The 23,070-nt window shown below is 43.6% G+C and overlaps 1 protein-coding gene across 1 annotated transcript in view; it reads right to left on the bottom strand.

Moving 5' to 3' along the window:
- Mtmr10 (myotubularin related protein 10) overlaps positions 1 to 23,070 on the bottom strand; it is a 55,275-nt gene that overhangs the window by 17,383 nt on the left and 14,822 nt on the right. Inside the window, exons 6-12 of the mRNA XM_028872842.2 lie at positions 15,327 to 15,417; positions 9,442 to 9,622; positions 5,297 to 5,384; positions 5,126 to 5,214; positions 3,750 to 3,880; positions 2,648 to 2,717; positions 1,877 to 1,947 (exon numbers count right to left, since the gene is read on the bottom strand). Coding sequence (XP_028728675.2) covers positions 1,877 to 1,947; positions 2,648 to 2,717; positions 3,750 to 3,880; positions 5,126 to 5,214; positions 5,297 to 5,384; positions 9,442 to 9,622; positions 15,327 to 15,417 — 721 coding nt within the window. The remainder of the gene's footprint in view (positions 1 to 1,876; positions 1,948 to 2,647; positions 2,718 to 3,749; positions 3,881 to 5,125; positions 5,215 to 5,296; positions 5,385 to 9,441; positions 9,623 to 15,326; positions 15,418 to 23,070) is intronic.

Below are 23,070 nucleotides of genomic sequence, written 5' to 3' on the forward strand. Positions count from 1 at the left end.
CCAACTGTAACTAGTCCGGCAGAAATGAAGATATTCTAAAGAGACATGTGTGTGTCTCTCAATCTGACTATCAGACCATTGAAACAAGGACCCCAAAGAAATGGGAATTTCCTTAGTAATATTAAACTAGGAAAGGGAAAGATGCTATCAGAGGGTGAGCTTGATTCCCAGGAAGAGACTTCACACAGTTCTAACACTTTTCAGACACCTTATAGGATAAGACTGAAGCCCAGGCAGTGATGGGTCAGTGCTGGATGGAACCACACCTCAACTAGGACTGCTTAGATGTGCACATCCTTGGCCCTCTATTTAACTCTAATCTCACATTAGGACCCAGTCAGATGGACTTGAGGGATCGCTGGATATCTTTGTCCCTCTTCCCAATGTGGTCACACTGAATAAGTCCCTTTTTTCCCAGCAACTTAAAAATCATGTCTTCCAAAACATTTGTGTGAATATTCACAGCAGCACACTCTGTGACAGCCCCCATATGGGAACAACTTAATGTTCAACAACAGGTAAATAGATAAACTGATTTACAAAGAATGGGATACAACTTTTAAAAATACATATGACATGTATGAACCTTGTAAACACTATGGTAAATGAAAGATGCCATAGACAAAAGACTACCTACTGTGTGATTCCAATTACATGAACTATCTAGAAAAGGCATATCAATAGAGACAGAAAGTAGTCTAGTGAGTTGGTGCTAAGACACAGGCAGATCTCTACGAGTTCAAGACCAGCCTGGTCTACATAGCAAGTTCCAAGCCAGCCAGGACTGCATAGCAAGACCCTGTCTCAACTTCCTATCTCCCCACCACACAAAAAAACCCTTTTGGGGTGATGAAAATTTTCTAACACTTGACTCTTGGGGACTGGGGAGATGGCTCAGTGGGCAAAGATCTTGCTGTATAGACCTGGTGATGTGAGTTCAGGTCACTGGAACCCAAGTAATTGAAACCCAGGTCACTGGAACCCAAGTAATTGAAACCCGGGTCATTGGAACCAAGTAAAAGCCAATAAAGTAGTACAAGCATCTGAATCCCTAAGCACCCCTGCTTGGAGCCGAGTCAGAGACAGGAGGACCAGAAGCCTGCAGGCTAGCTCTCCTGCTTACACAGCAATGAACAAGAGGAGAACTGTCCAAGGTGAAAGGCAAGGGCCAACACTTGAGGTTGTCCTCCGATCTCTACATGGGTGATATTGCATGTGTGTGATCACAATCACAAACAAAAATCCTAGGTTCTCTATTTACTAAGTCATCAGTATATCATACTCAATGTGCATCACACCTCAACTAATGGTTTAAAAAGTCACACGTTGAAAGTGTTAGTGAAACAGGTTCAGTACTTCTAAAACCTTTTGTGCACGGAGAAACTGGGGCTCAATCCCAATAAGATGAGAACACTCACTGTTAAAGAGGAGGGATGGGAAACTGCGGTCGGGATGTAAAATAAATGAAAAAAATTAATTAAAAAAAAAAGAGGAGAAAATTATTGGCTATTTCTTCTGAATTCTTGATCTCAAATTATTTTCTTAGGGTCACAATTTAATATGAGTTAATAAGCATTTAAGCTAAATTAGAAAAACAGCAAGATTAGAGAGGATGCCTTGCCCAAATTAGCATCAAGTATCAGTCCAGTCAGGGATGGACCCACCTCCCAGCAAAGAGGAAGGGTTTACTAAGTGGGAGAGCCTGCCCTTCTATTCTGCCAGCAGTGTGTGTGCCAGCGAGACGGGACAGTCGCACTCGGCAGTGGGTCTGCTGGTACAGCAGCGCTGTGGATGAGCAGACGGCTCAGATGGACTCAATTGCGTTATCTAAGTGCTGACAGGGCTGCGGTGGTGTTCTCAGGATTACTGTAATTACCTTGCAGGACTACAGAGAGACGCTGGCTTTCTAGAATGTACACAAGCTCTGCTGAGTGCTGAAGGAAGGCTCTGGAAGGAAAGGGAAAACACCGTTAGATATCAAACTTCTACCATGTATGCATGCCTTTCTCTGCTGAGACATCCTGTCCACCTGCATAAGTATATCTTAAGTGTTTAAAATCAAGCAAAACTCATCATCCACTATATATACACATACTTTCAATTTTTATGAATTTCTCTGGTATTAACAGGAATGATTCTGGTATTAACAGGGAAATTCATCAATGTATATTTAAAAAAAGAGGCTGAGGGCTAGAGAGATGGCTCAGTGGTTAAGAGCAGTGGTGGCTCTTCCAGAGGACCTGGGTTCAATTCCCAGCAGCCACAAGAAAGCTCACAACTGTCTGTAGTTCTAGTTCCAGAGGACCTGACACCCTCACACAGACAAAACTCCAATGCATATAAAATATAAATAAATAAATAAATCACTAAAAATTTTAAAAAGAGGCTGGTTTACATAACATTCAAGCAGTGGTTGTCAGAGGGCATGGATTAGGGGAAGATTGGGGAGAGGGCAGAACTATACTAGGTACTAATGAGATCTACAGATTATAGCAATGTTGATTATCTGGTTTGGATGCTGCACTCCAGTTAGATAAGAAGTTACCCTGACGGATGCTAGGTGAAGGGCACTTGGCTCTCTGTACTATCTTTTACTTCATGTGAGCTTATAATTATTTCAAAATAAAAAGTTAAAAAGTCGACAAACCTGACATATTCTAACCACCGAGTATTTTCCAGTGAAGACAACCATTTCTCTTCAGTTTCTTCAAAAGGCTCTGTAATACACACATAACACCATTAAAATGCCGTTAGTTCCATAAGCTTAGTCTTACATAGTCAACACAAGAGCTAAACAATGTCCGACGCATGTTTATCAATTAGCTTTGAGGAAGCAGACACATGTTTACTTCAGCAAATACTTAGGGAGACATGTTCTGATTCTTGACTGTTTTTAAGACAGTGTCTTGCCACAAAGCCCAGACTGGACTCAAAACTCCGGGCCCTCTTGCTTCACCCTCTCAAACGCTGGGGTCACAGGTATGGCCACGGTACCAAGGTGACATGTTACAGTTTTATAAGAAAGCAGAAGAAAACACTCCCCTAGGGCCTGTCTTCTACCTTCTGGCCTTTTGGGGGAAATCCTGGCAAGCACAGCTCACAGTGTCCTGAGAGCCGGTGACTCCTGGCTCCCCAGAAAGCAACAGCGTTGGGGCTCCAGGTCCCATCCCTCCCACCTCTCCACCTCACAGCTGCCAGTGTCCCCTCTGTGTGCACAGAGCCTGGAGTCCAGCACTGCCCTGCCCAGGGTGCACACAGCAGCCATTCAGGGCCCCACTCTTGCTAACAGTGCTGACGCACCATGCACGACCTGCCACAGAGCCCTTCTCCCCGTGCTCAGGCGACACTGGGCTTCTCTCCAGAGGACCCACTCCAAAGATGCTTTCATAAGACAGCCTGCCCAGAGCAGTGCAACCGCTTATCTACTTTTAGTAGAGCTAAGTTACACAGACAACATGCTGGGCTGAGGCACTAATCTAAGCATGCGCACTGAAATCTCAGGAAGCTCTGTCTACAGCACATGCTTCTTTAAGGTAGGCTACATCTTTCATGACTTGGGGGACATCTAGCAGGTTTGTTTTTTTTTTGTCTACGAAACCAAAAGAGGTTTAGACTTCATTTTCTAGAGGTTGTCTCTCTCCTTAGATTTCTCTACTATATTTTTAAGGAACATCACTTTCCCTGATAGTTCCCACATAATTCTTTATTCCCATCCATTATATATGTGCACAAAATAAAAATGTTATTACCATTTACACACAGTTGCTTAAGTTTTACAAATGCCGCTTGTATTTCATGGATATTGGGCAAGGTCTTATCCAAGTCTGACTTGTAAACATCACTTCTCTGTGGATGACTTTTAGTTATTGCATTGCAGATCCTAGTAAAAACAAAATATTTAGTATCTGTTCATCCATTTCAAGATAGAACATTTACATTCGCAAGTATTTATACTTCCTAGCTAATGACACAATGGTGCCACCTTATGGGGCCTAGTGAGGAAGACAGGCAGCAGTTGAACTGCCATCACATATAAATCAAATGGGAAAGTGTGAAGGAAAACCAGAGAATGCCCAACAGTGAGGTCTGAACTCCTTATCAGGTGCCTCAGAACTGAGATGGATGAGGGTCAAGTCGGTGGGGTACCCAGTGTTCATGGAGGAGCGTGAAGAGAGTGACCCAGGAGGGAAGAGGCCTGTTGAACATCTCTCAGGACAGTGAAAGGACTGGATAATTTTCAGGTGTCGGAGTCCATGAAATGCGACCCAGAAAGAGACAATGACAGCACTGATAACACACTAGGGGGAGGGTAGAGAGGCAATATGGGGGTTCATAGGATATCTCAAACACAGTGTCAGAATCCTGAGGGGCCACACAGGGAGAAAGGAAAGGAGGAGGAAGGCATCAGTCTGGGGTGGCCATATCCTTGAGTTCAGTTTTAGATATAAAGTTTCAAGGGCCTCGAAGATGTCCACATGGAAGACGTCAAGCTAGAGATAATATTAATGTGTTAGTTACTCAAACCATGGCCCTCAGTGACCTTTCGTAGACAGGAACACAGGTCAGGAGGAAGGGGCCTTAGACCCCAGATGATGTTTAGAGAGAACAGGACAGGCCTGTGGATGGCACCAGGCCAACCAGGAACAAGGGCGGCAGTGGAGGACCAGGGCATTGAGAACTGTGGTCAACTGTGGTCAACTGTGAGAGAGCCTGCGGCTGTGAGAGAGCCTGCAGCTGTGAGAGAGCCTGCGGCTGTGAGTACTCCTGAGGGGAGCTTCTTGCCAGACAAGGAGGTTACTGCTGACTTTAACAGACATTGCCCAACTTGTCTGTGTGAACCCATTAAAACCATTTCTGAACCATTCTGACTTCATTTACCTAGATAAGACCCATGAACTTGAAAGAAGTTTGATTTACCCTGAAGTGTCTCGAGTGGAAATCGATGTACTTTGAAAGTATGTTAAAGACAAGTGTTTTATCAAACAAAGATGGTTTTAGTCTAGTCATTCTTTTCAAAATGGTAATCCTTATATAGCATGTGTGGTGATACCAACTATTCCCATCAGTAGGGGATTTAGTGCTTTGTTTATGATACCAAGTACACTGAGAACCCTTTCTCACCTACCTCTGGTCGATCTTCCTCTGTTGCAGCACATCTTTGATGAGGGCCATTCGCACAAGAGCACTGCCGTTGGAGTGGCTCCAGCACCAGAACTAGGAGACAGGCAGAAGCCTCACTTAACCGGATGCAAACAGTGGACATTAGCATCAATGACATCCCACAGAAGTCACTTACTGGCATCCTTCTTCCAACAAAAGAAGGGGAAAAGATCTTCAGGTCTTGGTCTGCTAATGAACTTGGCACGACAAAGTATTCTGGAAGGCTAGACGGGAGAGAAAGAGGCCGTACGTGAGTCCAGTGCTCACCGTGTTCACTGCTGCTCTGTTCACAACAGCTCAACCTCAGTGAAGAAAGTGCCCCACCAGATGGGCCTGTGGGCGAGCCTGTGGGACATTTTCTTACTTGATGATTGACATGGGAGGACCCACTCACTGCAGGGGTACCACTCCTGGTGTGGTAATTCTGGGTACTGTAAGAAAGCAGACTGAGCAAACTTGCAGGAGGAGTAAACCAGCAAGCAGCATTCATCCATGGTGTGTGCCTCCGGGTTCCTACCCTGTTTTGAGTTCTTGCCCTGACTTCCTTCAATGATGAAAAGTGATGTGGAAGTGTAAGCCAAATAAACCCTTTCTTGCCAAGCTGCTTATGGTCATGGTGTTTTATCACAGCAATAATAACCCTAATTAAGATACTGCCCACCAACCGATGACTAGATAATTAAAATGTGGTCCATATACACAGCTGAATTTTATTCAGTGGTAGAGAAAAATGAAATCATGACATTTGCAGAAAAATGATGGAGCTGGAAATCACTCTGTTAAGCAACACAAGCCAGACTTAAAAAGACAAACACTACATTTCCTTTCATATGTTGAACCTAGATTTAAATCCGTGAGGGGTGCATGTTTGTGAAGGTCATAAATCTAGGAAGGGGACCATGAGAGGGAGGGAAGATTTGAAGGGGGTGGGAGAGGGGAAAAGGTAATGGGACAGCACTGGCTGTGAAAGCAGGAGGTGCTTGGGGGAGGAGACCATCAAGGGGGGACAGAAGGACAGGAGAGGAACATGGGAGCTGGGGATGAATTGGAACGACATATAATGGCCCATATGTAAGCAAATAACATTATTGATGATAATAATAAAACCCATTATTTTTAGATTAAGAACTTAATTTCAAAAAAGAGCTGGAAGACAACTCAGTCGGTAAGGCCCCTGCCACTGAAGCGAGAGGACCTGAGTGTCCAGAACACATGTACAAAGCTGGCATGCTGGCCCCTGCTTATAATCCTGGGGCTGGGGAGGCAGAGGCAAGTAGATTCCTGGAGCTCCCTGGCCAGCCAGCCTAGCCTCACCACTAGCACACTCCATCTAGAAATACAGTGGTGGACCAAGTCTGGGGAATGGTACCTGAAGCTGCTCTCTGGCCTCCGCATGCACAGATACCCCACCACCACGACCGAGTTTTAAAAAGGAAGAAAAAGTAGCATACTTAAGACACAATGATGTGCTCTGTGGACCTCAGAAACATGTGAAACACATTTATCTCCTCTTAACGTGCGCCACTTAGTAGGATGGCATCATGGGAGGCACTGATAATCCCTCTCAGTGTATATGTATGATGTGGTCAATTCTCATAAAATTAAAATTTGAACATGAGAAAAATACAGAGCAATACAAATGATTTTCTAGAATGACTATTAAACATCTGTACTCTCTAGGAAACATCTTCACTTATGGAGCCATGTATTGATGGCTGTGGGAAAGAAGAGGGCAGGCAAAAGAACAAAGCCTGCGTGGTGGTTTGAGTAAGAACGGCCCCCATGAGTCCATATATGTGAATGCTCAGGCATCAGGGAGTGGCACTGTTTGAGAAGGATTAGGAGGTGTGGCTTTGTTGGAGGAAGTGTGTCACTGGGGTGGGCCCACACTAGGGCCAGTGTGCTCTCTCTGCCTGTGGATCAGGATGGAGCTCTCAGCTACTGCCCTGGTGCCTGCCTGCATGCTGTCATGCTCCTCACCAGAATGGTAACACACTAAGCCTTGGAAACTGTAAGCCAGCCTCCAGTTAAATGCTTCCTCTCGTAAGAGTTGCCTTGGTCATGGCGTCTCTTCACAGTAATCCTACAGTGAGAAGGACAGCCTGTGAATCTACAAAGATGCTCACGGTCTCCTTGTCTTCCTCTTCTACCCTCTTCACCCAGATACTCTCAGACACAGCCACTGGGGGGTAAGCTCACTGCTCTGTAAAGCTTCCTCGTTTCTTTCCTCCATACAGCCCAGCAGGTAGACGGAGGCAGGCCTGTCCGGGCTCTGCCAATGGCTTCTCAGGACACACACTGGCACAAGCTGACCAGAAAGGTAATCCAAAGGAAATCAGCAGAAGAGGAGAACTACATGATCCAGAGTACCTTTCCCAGACCCATACACTGACAAGTCCCTTGTAGAGGACCAGCCAGTGATAACACCATAGCACAAGTTTGCCCCCAAGAAAGCTGATTCTAAGCCAATGGAGACTTCAATGGTCTCAAAGCATTCTCAAAACTTCACCAATACTAAATTATGTTAAACAAAGAAACAAAAATTCCCAGTCACTTTTAAAGAATTCCAGGGCACCAGCTCACTATTCTAAAAATTGTTGAGTAAAAGAAAGATATTTATTCATTTATATTTATATACACACATTATTTTCATATGAATCATAGTTCGTGATATTCTGAGCTGATGAGGAAAAGTATGCTAGAAAGCAGAAAGATGAGAGAAGTAGGCTATAACCAACAGGAACCATTAATGAAATAGCAGATTCCCATTCCGTGAAAAGAAGTGAGGGACACAAAAGCAGCATGACATACAAATGGAACTTCACCTTAGACAGAAGAGCACACAGCCCTAAGGCCTGTCAGTCAGTCAGCACAGTAAGGACATGCACAGATACAGTGAGCTAGCCAGGGAGACTGAGGAAGTGCACACAGAGCAAGCAAGCTAGAGACTGGACAGGATGCCCAGGGGGCAGCACCACCTGATGAAGCATTCCTGCAAAAGCGAGTCTGGGTCAATTACTCCGCAGGATGCAGAAGAACCTGTTAAAGGTCAGCACAGGGGTGAGCCAGGGATACTTAGAATGTGGGGGATTCCACAGAACAACACCTTGGCTTTGTCTGTAAATGCATAAGTATAACAGGGGGAGGACAAGAACATCGTACATTAAAAGGCCTACTGTGGGATGTCTTTCTGTATGCTGTGAATATGAGTTGCTCTGATTAGTTGATAAATAAAGCTGCATTGGCCTATGGCACGGCAGGATGGAGCCAGGCGAGAAAACTGAAGAGAGATAATAAAAGGAGAAAGGAGAGGAGAGGGAAATGCCAGCCGCTGCCAGCAGACCAGTAACACCACAGCCATGTGGCAACATATAGATTAATAGGAATGGGTTAAGTTATAAGAACTAGCTAGCAAGAAGCTTGAGCCATAGGCCATCCAGTTCGTAATTAATAAAAGCCTCTGAGTGATTATTTTATAAGTGGCTGCAGGACCATGGGGCTGGGTGGGACAGGAGAAACCTTCCAGCTACCAAGGCCTATGGGACACACCACTCAAATTCAGTGTAAGACATTCCTGAATTTTAAATCAACTTTAAAAAGACAGTTGTAAGAAAACTGCAAACCAGCTGAGTGGTGGTGGTGGTGGCGGCGGCGGCTGCGGCGGCGGCGGCGGCGGCGGCGGCGGCGGCGGCGGCGGCGGCACACGCCTTTAATCCTAGCACTCAGGAGGCAGAGGCAGGTGGATCTCTGTGAGTTCGAGGACAGCCTGGGCTACAGAGCGAGATCCAGGAAAGGCGCAAAGCTACACAGAGAAACCCTGTCTCGAAAAACCAAAAAACCCAAAACCAAAACAAACAAACAAACAAACAAACAAACAAAAAACTGTAAACCAATACTTACTAGATTTCTAACAATAATAAAAAGTTACTGTCAACATCTTTGGAACACTATGGATGGTGTGTTTATGTTACAATGTCCTTTAAAATAACATATCCTTTAAACCCTATTTAAAACAGGTATTAACCATAACTGGTAAGCTTATCAATGAAAGTGGAATTATTCTTCACAGAAGTTTTTTCTAGGTGTGTGTGTGTGGTGTGTGTGTGTGGTGTGTGTGGTGTGGTGTGTATGTGAGTGTGTGTGGTGTGTATGTGTGGTGTGTGTGTGGTGTGTATATGTATCTGGTGTATGTGTGTGTGTGTGTGTGTGTATGTGTGTGTGTGGTGTGTGTATGTGTATGGTATGGTGTGTGTGTGTGGTGTGTGTTAAAATCAGACTTACCAAGTAGATATCATGTAACCCTCGTTGACAGAACAGACTCTCCACCCGGAAGCGCCTGTCCTCTTGATCTCTCTGTCCCAGTCTGAGTAAGTTTCGAACAGTGGCGTCCTCGGGCTGCTGCTGCCGCCAGCTCCACTCCATACTCCTCCAGCTCCTGAGGCTACTCCGTTAACTTTGTTGGCTGTGGGAAAAGCAATATTAATTTGGTTGAACTATATGCCCTCTCCGCCAGCATTTGCTTGCTGTCTTCTGTCACATGCATACCCTGAGGTGAGACCTCCTGCCTTATCTTTCACGTCTCTCTTTCCTGGTCCTTGCCGAGCTCTTTGCTGCTGCCCAGACTCCTTTTCCTTTCCTGTTCTCCACTGGCTTTATCTCCCCTGTGCTTACAGGCAGCAGGCCAACTTGATTCTGAAGACTTCCATGCCATCCCACTGGTTGCTAACGCTGCTGGGACATACACTGTTCTTTTTCTTCTAGGCACTTCCTTATATAATGAACAATGTCTGCTGCCCATACTTTGTCTCCATTTACTGTCCTTATTTTCCAATTCTCTCCCATTCCTACCAATTTATGGAAACTATTTCTGAGCCTCAATTCCCTCACTGTTCCAAATTGAGGGGTGAATCTGCCATCTGCTTACTTTCCCACACTGGGGTAGGAAGTTCATGGAGTCACCCAACATTTTTCACGTCCTCAAATATTTTGTTTTTCTAGCATCACGTTCGCATCTGTTCACTAGATGATTCTTGGCTTTGTAAAGCTACTCAACTTGAGAAGCTGACAGAGCTGCTTGTGCATCACTAGAAGCTACGGCACTATCCCACGTGGTGAGTCTGGAGGTGAGTCTAGATTTCACCTCCTTAGCAAGGAGTGTTGCCAAAGACAGGAGCATCCCTATGGACTGGGAGCATCTGACAAACAGGGGAACAGCTGTGTCAGCCAGTCTGATGTGCCTTGGGGTGATGCCGTGACCCCTCTTGGCCCAGGGCCTCACTGCCACAGGTTTAAGTGGCAGTTCCTAGGCTGACATTCCTGACCTGACGCTGTACTACACCAACGCCAAAGGTGTTTTCACGCAAAAGAATGGTTTCACGATACTGGCTTCTCACCCCAACCTTTCAATGATGCTCCTTTTCTAAAAGAATCAAATCTAAATGGCTTCTTTAGGCCATAGAGATCCCTCACATAACTGTTTATTTACCATCATCTCCAGCTTTTTTCTTTCCTGTGGCCAAGCAAAATACCTAATTATCACATGAACATGCTACACCCCATTCTCAATGGTTAATTCTCAAAGTTAATTAGTAACTCTTGGTACAAGACAGATATTTTTGGAGAACTTATGATGAACTATTAAAGTGTGAGAACAGAAAGGTAAGTTTTCTATCTATTATTATGAAAGCTGTAGCAGGCCAGTAGGGAGTGTGTGTAAAAATTATGAGCACTAAATAAACTATATACAATAGAGATGTAGAAAGGGATGGGCAAGAAATCTATGCTGAACTGACAGAATCCTGAGGAAAGTGTCAAAAGTTGCCAGGGAGCTGGTAAGGAGGAGGTGGGCATGCTGAGCAGGGAATGGGACGGGATGATGGTAAGGCTTCAAGGAATCCATACAGCTGGAGCAGGGAAGTCAGACATGGTGGGAGAGCAGCTATAGATTACATGAGGCCTAGACTTTAGATCTGTGCTACTCCAGAATGGGACCACTCACCAGCCACAATGGCCATTTATATATCAACTAAAACAAAAGTTAAATGAAACTAATGCCAGTCACTCAGGTATACTAAGGACATTTCAAGTGTTTAATAGCCCACATGGAGCTGGTAGGTACCCCACCTGACAGTGCAGAAAAAGGATACTTCCATCACTGGAGAGTGCTAGTCTAGCTCACCAAGTGTCTGACGTGCTGTGCTAGGAATTCTGAATTTTACCCCTTACAAGGTTGTACTTTAGAATTAGCCAGTGAGTCTGATTTTAACAGGGTTTGACAAAAATTATAATGCTAATTAGCTTATATCCTCACACCACACTCCACTTCAGTACTTTCTATGGAACATAACACAGAGAAAGTGTGCTGGCTGACTCACAGGACTTTCAGGTGACTAATCAATACAGCGTTCCAAAGCATTAAGCAACTCATCATATTACTAAATGTAAAGGGGGAAACACCCCATATGATCAGTTCAGTAAGTACAGAAAAACTTGAGGTAGAGCTCAACACCTGTTTTTGTTTTTTTAAGACAACTTTTCCAACTTGATATAGAGTATTTTTCCAGAACCCGCAGTAAACAGCATTAACATTAAAACCAAAGACAGAAATGGTGCCTTCTAGCCAGCACTGCTATTACTCAGCGCTGTACCACAGACTTTGGCACTAAACGGGACAGCCATCACAGGACACGGACATAACGAACACACTCTTTTGTGGGGGTTAGCACTTGGACAGAAAATCCCCAACTCAGTTCATGTTTAGTTTTCTGAATTTCTGAACCCATCTTGAGGATGCTCTACTATTTGAGATTATTTCTCTAGATCTGCTGATGAATAGACAGATTTTCTGAGCCTAACGTGAGAGCATTTTGGGGTCCTGTGTATGTATGTATGTATGTGCTACTTTCCAGGTTTCTCTTGTTTGTTTCTTAGTAGCTGGGACTGACTACACTGTCATCAGCTCTGTGTCTTCTTTGGAGGTCATCATGAGAAGTAATCTGACGGCACAGACTGCAAATTCTAGTGCTCCCTAAAATGCCCCCAAGGCCTGCTCTATTCGAGGACCACTTAGAAGGATTGCAGCAGCAAGCTGATCAAAGTGAGTCATCTTAGGAGACTGTATTTCCTGATGGCTACTTGACAGGTTTCACTCACAGCTCTTCAACAGACTAAATGAACCTAGGCCCTAGGCATTCTAGACCCCGGCATTTTCTATGGTTATTTTATATATCTAGTCCTAGAATGTAACTATTTACCTAAACTATATTTTAGAGCTATTATATGTAATTGACTACCCCCTCCCCAAACTGGCACTCAGAATGACCTCAAGTTACAAGAAAGATAGTAAGAATGGTCAAAATATGCAAAGAAAGCCTACCACTGTGATGGTACCGTGGGAATTAGAAGTCGCAAAGAAGGATAAAGAAGGTAACCTCAAAATACTGAGGTTGTTCTTAGTGGAGACTCTGACCCTGAGAGCCTGTGAGGGAGCCAACAAGGCAGTTTCTGCTGCTTTGGTGGTAGCATTCCAGAGACAAGATCAATCACATCATTTATAGTCACACTGAGAACTCTACAAGCACCCAAGCAACAAACTGACAATTCCTACACTGTTCCAAATTGTTGCAGACTACATATTTTTTTTTCAAAGAAGAATTTAAAATGAAGCCAGGCGGTGGTGGCACACGCCTTTAATCCCAGCACCCAGGAGGCAGAAACAGGTGGATCTCTGTGAGTTCGAGGCCAGCCTGGGCTACAGAGTGAGTGCCAGGAAAGGCGCAAAGGCTACACAAAGAAACCCTGTATTGAAAAAAAAAAAAAAAAAAAGATTTTAAAATGAATTCTAAAATACTAATTTAAGGTCTATATTACTATCCTTTTTAGGATAAATTTAGTAAAGTTCACTAAAAATGTACATGTTTTAATGGGATAGCTTTGGATTACAGTAGCATTTTTAGGTGTTTGTGTGAAGCAACTGCTCTGAAGCCTTTGGAGCTACGCACTGCCCTGTACCTCAGGATGCTCACTCAAGTGTCTGGATGGCTACTGATTCTTTCAGAAATGGTTCTTACTCATCTGATGCTGGACACGAAAGAAAACCTCACATTGCCTAAGACAATAAGAGGGTCTTTTCCAGATAACTGCAGGAGATAGTCTCTAACTTCAGATCCTATTTGTGGAAACACCTTTGTCACCTACCTGCCTGAAAAAGGGCTTCTTTAATCCAGCCAATGAGTCAAGGTGCCATCCAGAGGTTCAAGAGAGGGTAACTGAGCATCTTTCACTCACTGGGAACTGGGAACTGTGACTGCAGTGTATGGAAATTTCAGGCTTCTTTTGACCTTAAGGATGTAGTTTATGCTTCTGTAACAGCATGGAAGGATATTAAAGGATGTTACCCTATGAGGAAACTAAGGAAAACTTTGGCCAGAACTATGCTTATGAAGAATTTGCTGAAGGAGGAGGGGTTAGAAGGATGCACTATTAAAAAGTGCTCCTGAATATTTTTAGTCATTACTAATCATCCAATTGCATCAGCCAGTTATAAGAAAATAAGAGGGACTGGATTAGAAGAAAACATGAAGAACTTCAACTTTTATAGACTGGAGATGCCCACAAGAAATGAAGGTGGGAGGATCCCAAGAGTAACTCGTGCAGGTGTCAGATCACCAACTGTACAGCTGACTACTTGGCAAGCCCAAGGCACCATGTTTTTGCAAAAGTCTAACTCAGTCAACAAAACACTCCTATCAGAAGAAAGCAGCATGAAAACCTGGGCTGTACCACAAGCAAACGGAAGCAGGCTCCCAAGACTGACTGGAAATCTTCCTATGCGCTGCTGTCTTGAAACAGGGTATCTCATTAATGAGCCTGGTGATCACTGCTCTGTAGCTGACACTCAAGGACTTAGGTTTTTGTTTTCAGATAGGAAGTGGATTTACATAAAAATATCAACTTCAAAAATAACTGTGTTGCTCCAGACTAAGAATCACTGTACATATGGATAAGAAAAATTAAGACACAAATACTGTGTTATCCAATTTCTATGAAGTAGAATTGAAGCTGTTCTAAGACATTATTTTCAAGTATCATCTCTAGCATTGATAAATACCTTCAAAAGTAATGCTGTTCTTAAAGCATCTGTGTCCCAAGCTCTAATGCCACATTTATATGCAATGACACCACAGTGAACATGTTATATAAATTAATACCTTGTGTTTTAAGGTAAGAAGTATAAAGGTTCAGTACAATTAATTATCTATAAGTCCTAGAGCAGTGGTTCTCAGCCTTCCTAATGCTGCGACCCTTTCATACAGTTCTTCAGGTTGTAGTGACTCCCAACCATTAAATTATTTTCACTGTTACTTCAGAACGCCTTTTGCTAATGTTATGAATCACAATGTAAATACTTTGGAGATAAAGGTTTGCAAAAGGGGTTGCGACCCACAGATTAAGAACCACTGCCCTAGACCATGCTGGGACGAGTGGATCTTTCATTAATTTTTCTTCTTTCAACAGTGGTGGAATGTGTACTGGTAGCTGTCATTGAACAGCCACTAACCCATGAGGAGGCTAACAGAAGATACATGGTCACTGTGTTAGGAATTACGTTATCTAGAACACACTATTTAAAACAGAATTACATGATCAAATCTAAGGTTTTTTCTTAATGCTGTCATAGAAAACATAGATATGTGGACAAAACTATTTACCACAAAATTATCTAGAATATATCTATAGTTTGACAAATGCTCATCTTCTTTCCATTGATTTTAATCAGAACAGAAAGTCGGTATTTTGAAAATCTTAACAAAGTTCTCTAAAAGATTTTAACCATTTCAGCTTTTATATAAAATCACATTTTGCCAGAAATTTTGTGGTTTTCAACTATCTTTTGGTTTTCTGCCAGTTTTAAAACTTAAGCTACAAGTAAAAATAGCAGGAGATATACAGAGCATAAAATACAAACCAGTGCCTACAGGTGAAATGGGTGCTTTACCCTTCGAGTGGGGCTAAGGGCTGCCTGGGCACTTCTCAGGAGACACTGACAAACAGCGGCTCTTCCAGAGCATCGTGTTTATTTCCTACACTCACTAAAACTCTAACAAACACACAAATAAAATGGACACATGTAAGTTAGTCACAATACTTAGTATTTTCATATTTACCTGAATTGTGGTATTTTTTCCCAACATATTCAAATGCAAAGAGTAGCTGGAGGTCTGTTGGCTGGGAATAATGAGCTATTGCAAGGCATACCTAGGAAAAATTCTACATTTAGAATTTGAATTTAACACACTTAGTTAAATGAAATGTACAATAAGGCCTTGCTTGGCCACTGGGAGAGTCATCCTGGGGCAATGGCTACAGATACTATTTACATGTTTTTCTGTTCACCTAAAATATGAAAGAACTATTTAAGGCCAAGTATCTCATTCATTGTTGTGCCCCCAAGACACTGTTTAATCTTTAATTAGTACACTGTAAGTATTCAGTATGTATTTGCTGAGTTCATTTTTAAGTGGAATAATTTTATCCGTAAATAAAACTTGAAAGTTAAAGAAGCGTTCTCCAAAACAACAGTAACAACGTAGCCACTTAACAACAACAAAACCCAAAGTTTCAATTTTAGTGGTTTTAAAAAAAAATCTTCAGGGATTAAAAAAAACTAAACCACAGCCACAAAAAAAAAAAAATGAAAATTAGGAGTATCTGTATCTAGACATGGATGAAGTACATTTTTAAAAAGCATTCCAGTGAACTGGGGTAAGACTAGAAAAGCATGGGATAGCAAACCAACAAATCACGCCGAGTCCTAGCTCTACTAAGTGCTTGTATGAATTCACTTGTGTGAGGTGGTTCTTTTCTCATAGCCTTGGCCTTCTCATCTGTGACATGATGGAAACACCTGAACTGCTTTAAGTATTAACAACTGAGCATGCCCAGCCTTCAAAGGAACTCTATCTAGAAACACTACTATCCTCAAAGGCTATTGGATAGAAGGAAGGACAGTGTTCCATGCTTACAAGCCATGGATGAGACTGAGGAAGAAAACAGCCCTAAGTGAGCAAAGAAGACAAAAGAAATCTAAGGCATGTATAGAGCAAGAAAGGTAGAAGGTCTTTCTTAAAGTGGTTATATATGACTTGGAGGTGAACCATAAACCAGAATGATATACTTTTGACAATGAGCAAGCAAGAAAAGTTTATTGTCAGCTCATTTCAAATCAGTGGTGTCTTGATGCAAATTCCATTAACCATTAACTATCTGTCAGCTTGTTGCTTAAACTGTATTTTAAAGTGTCTTCTAGATAATGACATTTCTTATCATAAAAAGTTAAAGCATAAACCAAGGAGACAAACTTATCACTGGATTTTAATGAAAGGAAAAGCTTTCTAAAACTTTTATTGCCTTGATTTCTCAGTGCCTAACCACAGAGCATCCTGTAAGGGTCCCACTCACAATTTTATAAGACTATTTATAAGACTCTATTCCTCTTTGCAATTCCTATTCTGTACACCAACCTGTGTGCTGTTTAGTGTTGACTGTCACCTCAACAGAACCTAGACCCACTGGGAAACGAGCCTCTGGACACTCCCTGACTAGGTTAATGGATGTGCAAAGGTCCATCTAAACTGCGGCATGACCATTCCCTAGGCAGGGGATCCTGGACGGTACAAGGTGAAAGGCAAACTTCTCTGTTCTTGTCACTATGTGTAATGTGACCTGATGCTGGCTTCCAGCTCCTAACCCAGAACTGTGGGCTGAACAACCCCTTCCTCCCTTCACCTGCCCTGGTCAGAGTCCTTTATCCCAACAGGAAGAGAAACCACAACAGTCTTCCTTGAAGGCTTCTAGCAGCAAAACTGTTCAATCTACGCTGCGACAAGGCCTGCATTGCCATGTTTACTTCATACACACTCTTACTGCACTTTTCACGAATGCCCTATTTTGCTATGCTGCCATAACTACATCCTGAAGCCAGACGTGTTTTCTGGTCCCTCTGTGGCCTTCCCTGAATTTTAGGAATCTACACTTAAGGACTGTCTTCTAAACTGTGTTTTTGGCTAATTACTTGGCTGTCTTGGCGATGTGCTGTGGTTTCCATGTAACTGCACAGCCCTCCTCACTGGACAACTCGTACCTTTCCGAAGTCCCCTTAGTCATCTACAGTCAGACAAAAGCATCCTGCATACACTGTGTCTGGCCGACTGCAGCTACATCCTCTGCCGTGCTCACTGCTCCTCTCAGGCATATCTAGTAAACATGACTCTTACCAAGTTTTCCTGGATGGAGCCCAAGAAACTGAAGCTTCTGCGTGCTGTAGCACCACTTGTGACTCTCTGGACAAGCACTGTGTCTAGCAGTGACAGCCCCACACATGCTATCAGATAGATCAGTTACTAGTGTAATCATGAAAATGCTCTCCACCACTATAACTAGACTACTGCTTTTTCTAAGAAAATTAGACAGTTGCATAGGCCCAGTGACACAGAAGAAATTCACAGATCACTAATGATAGGATATGTTTATGAAGCAAAAGAGCACAAATCCCATGTGTAAAGCAAAACCCAACAGAGCCTATTTCTAAAGCTCCTTTAAAAATCAGGCAGGCATCTTGTGGCGACAGCCTGGCTAACTAGTAGGAAAGCACAGAGGTTTTGTCAAACTAAAAAAACAGCATGTACACTTAAAGACAGTAAATACTACTGTGAAACTAAAACTTGGTTCAGTGACTTCCGTAACTGCTGCTTTTCTGAGAAGGAAGGGGAGCTGGTATTACAAACTGAATTTGCTGTTCAGAAGCGCGACTATAAGGATGTGTACGTTATTGTCTGGCACAGGCGTATATACACTTGCATATCTGTTGATGAGGAGAGTCATGTTGTTTCTGTGGAACACCCACAGAAGAGAGAAAGCCAGATGTCTTCTGTTTTGACCTTTTCCCAACACGCTATTTTAAAAGCTTATGTCCAAATTCCTGGTTTCTACTTGCAAGAGACTTTGAAAGACTTTATAAGATCGCGTTTGCATGTAAAATTATTCTTATTATACAAATATTGCCTAATTAATAATTTTTAAAGGAAAAACCCATAGTTGATTTATCTTCCAATTGAAGCACAGCACTGGAGACATCAAATCCAAGGATGATTAACCTCCAGCTCTACCACATTTGCAAGCAATCCAAGTTCCCTACGTTTCTGTGGCTTAGTACCAAGGAGGAGTAAGTATCAGGTTCCAAGCAAAATGACAGCCCCAACCAGGTGTACTCACATCTGCAATCTCACCAGCATATGGAAGACTGAGACAGGATTACCACTTTCAAGCCGGCCTGGGCTACGTGGTGAGATCCAGGCCAGCCAAGGCTACAAGGTGAGACTGAGTCAAGAAAACTAAAACCAGGGCTAGTGAAGAAGATTAGTACACACAACGCTTACTGCATAAACATAATGCCCAGAGTTTGATCTCCAGAACCACATCAAGAGGTGGAGGCAGGTGGTGGTGCACACCTTTGATCCCAGCACTAGGGAGGCCAAGGCAGGTGGATCTCTGAGTTCAAGGCAGCTTAGTCTACAGTGTGAGTTCCAGGATGGCCAGGGCTACACTAAGAAACCTTATATCAAACGCACGCACGCACGCACGCACATGGAGCTGGAGACAGTAATGTGCACCTGTCATCCTGGAGATGCAGAGTGAGACTTAGGTAGATCCTTGAGGTTCACTGGCTGGCCAGCCTAGCCTGCTACTGGGCAAGCTCCAAGTCACTGAGACACCCTGTCTAAAGAACAAGGTGGATAGCTCCTGAGGTTGACCTTTGACCTACACAAACACAGGTCAACATTGACTGGTTTTGGTCATTTGTTTTGTTTTTTTTTTAAGTGTTTTACTCTGCAGTTCAGGTTGGCTTTGAATTCAGTATTCTTCTATTTCAGCTTACCATATGCTGTAATTACAGGAATGTACAACTATGCCTGGCTTTCCAACCTTTTTGTTTGTTTTTTAACTGTGTATGTTTGTGTGCCTGAAATGTCCACAGAGACTAGAAGAGCATGAAATCCCCTAGAACTGGAGTTACAGGAAGTTATGAGCTGGCTGATATGGGTGCTTGGAACTGAACTCAGTTCCTCTCTAAGAGCAGAGGTACTTTTTAACTACGGAAGCATCTCTCCAGCCCTACTCTTGAACTAGATGAACGAAAATCATTTCTAATTGAAAATAAAAGATATCAGACATTTAATTCAATAACCATGCATCCATCTACCCGAGTATTTTTAAAGTGACAAATCATTAAAAAATAATCTGAAGATATTTCAATTAATTTTTTTTTACACGTCAGTTTTGAGCAAGAGTACATCAAAAGGAAATGGTGGTTCAAAGTTTCTATGAGGAAACTGTCCATTCTGTATCATTCAATTCCTTTCTTTGGACAGACCTTCACCAATACCATTATTTCCCATGACAGCACAGAGATAGTGAAGATGAAAATGCTGTCTATGATCCAGTTGCACACACTAACCTAATTTAGTCAGGACACAATTGAAGAGAGCCAGTTAGACAGCCAGCCAGTGTTAGAGCAACAGCTAAAAGATGTGAACCAGTGAGCCAATCTAATATTCTGAGCATTCCTATTTCAAACAAAAAATAGAAATACTTTTAGAGTTTCAAAAATAATCCATAGTTCATGCATCACAGAAGTCCAAGCGTACACCTGATCCTTTTAAAAGAACTCACACAAACCAAAGCATTTCCCATAGGAAACTTAACATTAAAGATTCCAGGAAGCAAATCAACTGAGCCTTCACTTCCCAACTGATGCTCCCTGCTTTCTGTTCCTAGAGACAGGGCCTCACCATGTTGTCTATAGCAGCCTTGAACCTGGAGAGTTCAGGTAATCCTCCTGCTTCACCATCCCTGGGACGGTGGATGGGTGCAGTCAAGACTGCAGGGCTCATTGTTTTTCAGAGGTGGAATCTCTGTTTGCAGCACAGGCTGACCTTGAACTCAAGATCCTCTGGTCTCAGTCTACTAAGTGACTGGGACTGCAGGTATATGTCATGGGGTCAGCTCCTTCTGAATTGACACAAAAACCTTCACTTGAAATTTAAATTTTGCCAGCCATTTACAACTCTGTATTTAAACCACGTAAGTCAGAAGATTCCTATTGTTTTATTTCCTCTGCTTCCTTCCCCCTCATCTTTCTCAGTACTGCACAGAAGACAAGGAGGGCCACTTGGGGCCCAGTGGTCCTTTCTTTGTAAGACACTGGGAAAGGGTTTGTCAGAAGCTTGGCTTTGACACTCACCAGCGTGGCTGCTCCTTCACACTCGTCTGTCCCTGCCTCATCCTGACTAGACTTGCACTCTTCAGGGAAAGAAGCCACATCCTGCCCTTCCTTTCTGTCTTGGAAACCTAGCACATTGTGAATATCCAATGACACCCTCCCCTCATCCAGTGCTGGATAATTTCATGTCAACTGGACACAAGCTAAGGTCATCTGAGGGGACGGAAACTCAGTTAAGAAAATGTCTCCATAAGGTCAGCTTGTAGGCCGGGCAGTGGTGGCGCACACCTTTAATCCCAGCACTCGGGAGGCAGAGCCAGATCTCTGTGAGTTTGAGGCCAGCCTGGTCTACAGAGCGAGATCCAGGAAAGGCACCAAAACTACACAGACAAACCCTGTCTCAAAAAAAAAAGAAAAAAGAAAAAAGAAAAAAAATCAGCTTGTAGACAAGCCTATAGGAAATTTTCTAAATTAGTGACTGATGGGTGAGGGCCCAGCCCATTGCAGGGAAGCCATCCCTGGCCTGGTGGTCCTGGGTTCTATAAGAAAGTGGCTAGACAAGCCAGTAAGCAGCACCCCTCCATGGCCTCTGCATCAGCTCCTGCCTCCAGGTTGCTCCCTGTTCCTGTTCTGACTTCCTTCAGTGAGCAGAAGTCAAATAAACTCTTTCCTCCCCAGTTTGCTTTTGGTCATGGTGTTTAATAGAAACTCTAACTAGGACACCCAAGAAGAATGTGAGCAACTGAAAACTGAAAACCTCCTTATAGAATGCACACCAAAACATAACCAATAAGTACTCCAGAACAACCCAGTAACTCTGACTTCCATTCACCAAATATGTCATCTGAAAAACATAGTAAGAGTGGGAGAGCTTTAAACTTTCTGAAAGAAAACTAGATTTCTTAGGCAAAACACTCTATTAACACAAGCTCACAAGTCCCATGGTATCCCTACTCTCAACATGCTGCACATCACAGTGATCGTTTTCATAGGTAGGTTTGAATTTCCTTGGTCAATGAAATTACAAGTACATATTTAAGCTTGAGAAAGGGACTTGATTAAATATTTTATTTGTAGTGTTCTACCTAACCAGTCCTAAAGCCTTTCTACATAAGAAGGGCACTCTAACATAAAATGCCAAAATCACAAATAGCAGAATCCAGCCACTGAAAGGAGTCTTAAAGTTCCCAAGCTGAATGGTCATGTGATGGTCACGTCGGCTGCAGATAGAAAGAGTAGCTCGGACACACTACTGCCACTCTGCTCACAGACCCAGCAGCCATACATTTTTAGGTATCCATCTCATGCTTGCCTTCCAGGGGAGAAACTGCTGGCTCTAGTTCTAATGACCAGTCTCCCACCTCCTCACCAAAGGACATGCAGACAGCTAGCTGCCTTAAGATAGTTCTGACAGCCTTAACTGGCAACACTAGGAAGTTTACTGCAGTCTGCTGAGCATGAAAAACAAATGCACCACTGGTAGGCTAGCACTGTGAGTCCTGGTCCACGAGGACACTGTGAGTCCTGGTCCATGAGGACACTGTGAGTCCTGGTCCATGAGGACACTGGAGTCCTGGTCCATGAGGACACTGGAGTCCTGGTCCATGAGGACACTGGAGTCCTGGTCCATGAGGACACTGGAGTCCTGGTCCATGAGGACACTGGAGTCCTGGTCCATGAGGACACTGGAGTCCTGGTCCATGAGGACACTGTGAGTCCTGGTCCATGAGGACACTGGAGTCCTGGTCCATGAGGACACGAGTCCTGGTCCATGAGGACCCTGGAGTCCTGGTCCATGAGGACACTGGAGTCCTGGTCCATGAGGACACTGGAGTCCTGGTCCATGAGGACACTGTGAGTCCTGGTCCATAAGGACACTGGAGTCCTGGTCCATGAGGACACTGGAGTCCTGGTCCATGAGGACCCTGGAGTCCTGGTCCATCAGGACCCTGGAGTCCTGGTCCATCAGGACACTGGAGTCCTGGTCCATCAGGACACTGGAGTCTTGGTCCATGAGGACACTGGAGTCCTGGTCCATCAGGACACTGGAGTCCTGGTCCATGAGGACACTCTGAGTCCTAGTCTGTTAGGACACTGTGAGTCCTGGTCCATGAGGACTCTGTGAGTCCTGGTCTGTTAGGACACTGTGAGTCCTGGTCCATGAGGACACTGGAGTCCTGGTCCATGAGGACACTGGAGTCCTGGTCCATGAGGACACTGGAGTCCTAGTCTGTTAGGACACTGTGAGTCCTAGTCTGTTAGGACACTGTGAGTCCTAGTCTGTTAGGACACTGTGAGTCCTAGTCTGTTAGGGCACTGTGAGTCCTGGTCCATGAGGACACTGACGTCCTAGTCTGTTAGGACACTGCTGCTCTGGTCCTGCTACAGGGGAGCAGGCTTTCTCCTGGGATTCTCATCACTTTCTGTATCTTATGCATCATAACAGATGCATCCTACCAGCTTCATCCTACTGACAAAGCTAAAGCAAGGAACCAAAGAAATGGTTTCTGCTCTTGACTTTTACTGCGAGAGGAAATATTAAACATTCCCTGGAACTCAAGAAAGAAATAAGTCAATTAGAAAGTGTCTATCTTTGAGTTGCCTCTGGAGAGTAAAATTAATTCATGAGG

Source organism: Peromyscus leucopus, chromosome 1 (assembly GCF_004664715.2).
Source record: "Peromyscus leucopus breed LL Stock chromosome 1, UCI_PerLeu_2.1, whole genome shotgun sequence".
NCBI classification, from domain to species: domain Eukaryota; kingdom Metazoa; phylum Chordata; class Mammalia; order Rodentia; family Cricetidae; genus Peromyscus; species Peromyscus leucopus.